The sequence below is a fragment of the Pinus tabuliformis genome, chromosome 7 (genome assembly GCF_031772625.1).
Source record: "Pinus tabuliformis cultivar Carrire ecotype Pingquan chromosome 7, CPIR1, whole genome shotgun sequence".
NCBI classification, from domain to species: domain Eukaryota; kingdom Viridiplantae; phylum Streptophyta; class Pinopsida; order Pinales; family Pinaceae; genus Pinus; species Pinus tabuliformis.
In genome coordinates, this window is record NC_142293.1 from 923,655,066 (window position 1) to 923,660,221 (window position 5,156).

A 5,156-nucleotide genomic window follows, 5' to 3' on the forward strand; every position below is an offset into this window, starting at 1 on the left:
GATCAATAGTTTTGAGGTTGCCAACTTTGTATGCCCTTCATGTATTTCCATGAATATTTTTCTCAATTTAGTTTTTTGGGTTAATCTTTACTAAATTATCTTATGTTAAGTGTAGGAGATTAAAATTACTATGTTTTAAATTAAAATATATATATATATATATTAAGTTTAGGAGATTATCATTACTATATTATATTATTATATTATTAACATTATGTTCTTTTAAGTTTATAAAAGATAATTAAATTAATTAATAAAAAATTAGTTTAATAAATTTTTAGATTATTATTATTATTATTGATATATTTATATATTTGAATGAGAAATATAATTTATTATCGTAGAAATTAAATTTTAGTGTCCAAAATTTCAATTTATATGAGATAAATCTAATTGACAATTTGTAATCCCATTATATCAATTAAACCACTCACATTTACCATTTCAATAAATAAATAAATAATTATAAAATTTAAATAATATATATAAAAACAAAAACTTAAAATATTTAAAAATACAATAATTGTAATTACTTTAATTTATAATTTTAATTTAAAATATCATTAAGGGCATTTTACACTGCAATTTACTTATTCTAGGTATACACACGTAGGAGAGTGACAATACATATACTCTACATTTATCTCCATCGCATACCCAATTGAATTTATGACACATAAACCACATCACAACCAAACGCAATGGAGGCGGAGAAAGTTACAACTGACAGCAAAGGAGACTATGAAAGCAGCGAGGTGAATCAGAAATATGGCACGCTATTATTCAATGCAGGCTTCCTCACAGAGTAGCAGGAATCCATAAAAATATCTACAAAAGGAGTCCAGGAAACGGTGACATTATTGGAGTGACGGGTATTGGCCCCGCTGCGTCTATGGCATGCCCATAAATCCTTTAGAAAAAATCGATTAGACAGAGATCTTCGCCCTCAACTCCTTTCGCAGTATTTTTCCAGCAGGAGACTTGGGAATTGCGGGGATGAAATACACCTTGCGCAGCTTTTTGTAGAACACCACCTGTTCAAAATTCGAAAATAAATTTCATATAATTAGATATTTACACTTATCATAATCTGATTGAATATTTGGGAAATTTGAGGCTAAGTTAAATAGTTGACTTCACTCATATTATCAGATTTTAGGATGGAATTTACAATCAAGACAGATTTTTAGAGTAGTTGAAAATATATAATTTATATATTTTGGAATAGTTTAAAATTTATAATTAATATAAATATTTTAGAATAGTTTAAAATCTACCATTTAGATAAAGATAACTAATTTTTATTTCTAATCAATTAATTTATTTCAATAAAAAAATTAAAATCTATAATAAAATAAAATTAATTATTTTTTGTTTTTTGTTTTACTTGAAATTTTAACTTGAGATTCTTGAAATTTGAACTTGAATTGAATCTCATGCTTTAATAGAACATCGACAATCAGTAATAGAAAATCTAAAAATAGTCAATTTCACTTCCAATAAATTAATTTATTTTAATTAAAAAAAAATACCTGTTTGGCCACAAATTGCTTAATTTCATCTTCTGTGAGATCAAATCCATTTGATCTCACCACAAACGCTACCGGGACCTCTCCTGCTTCTTCATCCTTTTGACTGCTCACAAAGTTAAAAGAGAAAAGGATGTTAAATTGTTTGCCAAAGGTTTAGTTGGAATTAAAATGTATGAGATTCATTCAGATCAGAGACTCACGGTACAACTGCTGCATCTGCGATAGATGGATGGGTTATGAGAATGGCTTCTAATTCAGCAGGAGGTACCTGCATATCAACAATGAATGGCCAATTAAAAATAAAATTTATATTATTAATATAAAACCTCAAAAACATATCCTAGATTTTAGAATAACATGAGCGCTCATATATATCAGATATCTAAAATATTTTTTAGATTTTTAACTTTGCTCAGATATCTCTAAAATAATTTTTTTTTAACGAAATCTACCATCAAGGTTCAACCAAAAGAATCCAAACCTGAAAGCCCTTATATTTGATAATCTCTTTTAGTCTGTCAACAATGAAAACTTCGTCATCGTCATCAATATAACCAATATCCCCAGTATGCAGCCACCCATCTTCATCGATAGTTCTGGCTGTAGACTCGGCATCGTTCAGATACCCTGCGAAAGAACTCAAAGCTCAATACAGTGGCAGAATTCGGCTGAATCCGGGAGATAACAAAAACCAATAACATTTAACCTTAAAATTTAATAACAACATGGAAACCTCAAATTATAGGGCAAATAGGGCAGATAAGTGACCTTTCACTCTAGTACAGTAGTACTGTAAAACCAAAAATACTGGAAAGTAGTGTTACCTTTCATAATTTGGGGTCCTCTGATGCAAATTTCTCCCGGTTGGTTGTACGGAAGAGACGCGCCTGTGTCGGGGTCAGCAATCTTCATCTGGGCATTCCGAACAACCGTTCCACACGACCCAGACTTCGTCGGAAAGGGCTCCTTAGCGAAGCCCAGACACATTGATAGCACCGGTCCTGCCTCTGTCATACCGTATCCCTGCACAAAATCAATACCACAGAGGAGAATTAGAATAAAATCTCCAATACCACTGAAGTTTCACAGCACGAGTCCTTACTATAAGCTACAAATTTATGGAATCTCCAAAAATCCTGCAATTTTGAATATATAAATAAATTTAATAACTAAAAAATTATCAAAACACTTCAAATATATAAACTACCCAATTATAATTATAATTTTTTTTTATTTAATTTCAAAAAAATAATACTTCAATTGGGAGTTCTCTATAATGCAACTTTTTGGAGATTTTGGTGGCGGAATCCGGTGGAAAAAATTGAGGTTAAATCTTGATTTGTATTATTTAAAATAGTTTTTTAACTGCATATTTGGATTCAGCGCCCTGAAAAACCCCTAGGACGCCTTGATTGTGCAGAAACTATCAAACTTAGGATTCCAATAAATTGCTGCCAATTTTGACCAGAAAAACCCACCGAAAAAACTTCCAAAAATTAACATTATAAACAACTGCCTTCAATTGTACTAAAAATAATATATATATATCACTTAAGTTTTTCATATTCTACTATATCATTAATATGACTTTGTATATGGCTATCAATATTTCTGAAACTATTTATCTATTAATATACAAGACAATATATATCACAGGTTGAGCTATCTATCCATTAATATCATTTGGATTTAAGCAAGTACAAAATCCAATAAAATAAAATATATTACCCTATCGATCTATTAATGTCAATTAAATTTAAGCAAATACAAAATCCAATCTGATAATGACATATATTACCCTATACAAAAATATTAATTCCCACCGTCTATTTCTATATTTACCATTCATTTTTCCTTTACATTGGTATATTAATTCCCACCGTCTATATCTATATTTACCATTCATTTTTCCTTTACATTTTAAACTATTTCCAGGTTACCAATTTTACTCAATTTAAAATACCATGTATAATTGCAAATAATAAATTTATTAGAAATACCATGGGGCATAAAATATCGAAAAATATAGCCAACCTGACCAAAAGTGGCTCTGGGAAGTCGTTGCGCCAATGCATCCTCCAGCTCCTTTCCGAGAGGCGCAGCACCGGAGAGCACAATCCGAATGGACGACAGATCGTAGCTCTCCACGAGCGCATTCTTGGCCAACGCAAGAACAATGGGAGGCACGACAGGCGCCACCGTGACCTTGAACCTCTGCACCAGATCCAGCAGGCTCCCGACCTCGAACTTGTGCATGAGCAGAATAGCAGACCCGGTCCTGAGCGAGCAGAGCAGAACAGAATTCAACGAGAAAACATGAAACAGAGGGAGCCCGCACAGCACTACGTCCTCAGAATGCAAATACACGTTGGGATTTTCACCATCAACCTGTTGGGCGAGGTTGGAGACGATCCCCTTGTGTGTCAACATGACACCCTTGGGGAGCCCCGTCGTGCCCGACGAATAAAGCAGTGCAACCGTGTCGTCTTGCTGGATGACCATGTCGCTAGAGCAGTACTCGCTCTCGTCGCCATCCAACAAAAGCGAGATGCTGTCGCAGCCCTCTGGAGGGGTATCGATGGTGATCACTTGGATCCCATGGTTCTCCATCAGGTCCCTCAACTTTTCTACGCACGCAGCATAGGTGACGATCAGCCGAGTGCCCGACGCACCCGACTGTTTGGCAATGTCGGATGGCGTGTAAAAAGGATTCGCCGTGGTTGCAATGGCGCCCGCCATGGAGGCCCCTAGGAAAACAAACACAAATTCGGGGCAATTGGGCAGCAGCAGCATGACCACGTCCCCCTTTTTGAATCCCAATTTGGCCAAACCCGAGGCTACCTTGCGAGATATCAATTCCACTTCACCATAGCTGTAAATCTTCCCGTTGGACCCCTCTATCAGACATGGCTTCTCTCTGAACTCATCCAACTTTTCGAAACAATAAGAGTGCAATGGAAGATGGTCAGGAATATCTATATCCGGAAGCTTTGACCGATACAGAAAATCCTTGCCTCCCTCATTCAATACTACCGCATCATGTTGGCGATTTTCGTTCTCAGTGAGCCGTGCCATGGGGTGATCTAACTGTACCGCAAACATGGCTGCTCTTAGCAAGAAAAAGACTGGGAAATGTTAGAGGCAAAGCACTAGATTGAATTAAGCTCCCCCACCTACGTGTCCTCCTGAAATCAATAAGAGCAGAAAACACTGAGAGAGTAATTTACAGACAACAATGGATAGATCATATATATAGACTCTGGTGCTCTGTTCTTGGCTATACTTATTCATCACGAGTAACCCTCGTAGAGGGGCTGGTGCGCGTGTGTGTCTGGTGGATTTTCAGTCAAATTTTTGCAACTTCTATCCCCTCACGCTGCCACCACACCCTCATTTGGATTCTCTTTGACGTTGATGGGCAGATGTCAGTATTCAACGTGCTACGGAGGTTATATATATATATATAAACAGAGAAGAAAAAACTTGTCGTCACTGTCCAACAGCATGCACCCACCTGTCGTGGCCAGATATTATTATTATGACACATATATAGTCACCAATTCTATTGCCGCCTGATTCACCAATTCTCAAAATAAACACACCAAATTTTTTTTATTATTACGT

At 35.4% G+C, this 5,156-nt stretch overlaps 1 protein-coding gene across 1 annotated transcript; it reads right to left on the bottom strand.

Annotated features, from left to right (window-relative positions):
- Positions 1–613: 613 nt before the first annotated feature.
- LOC149250670 (4-coumarate--CoA ligase-like) lies at positions 614–4,797 on the bottom strand. The gene is made up of 6 exons (XM_089459174.1): positions 3,567–4,797; positions 2,357–2,555; positions 2,014–2,159; positions 1,733–1,800; positions 1,533–1,635; positions 614–1,034 (listed from the first exon to the last, which is right to left on the bottom strand). Exons 1-6 carry the CDS (start codon positions 4,632–4,634, stop codon positions 927–929), a joined length of 1,692 nt encoding a protein of 563 aa, XP_089315300.1. The 5' UTR covers positions 4,635–4,797; the 3' UTR covers positions 614–926.
- Between the last annotated feature and the right edge of the window lie 359 nt (positions 4,798–5,156).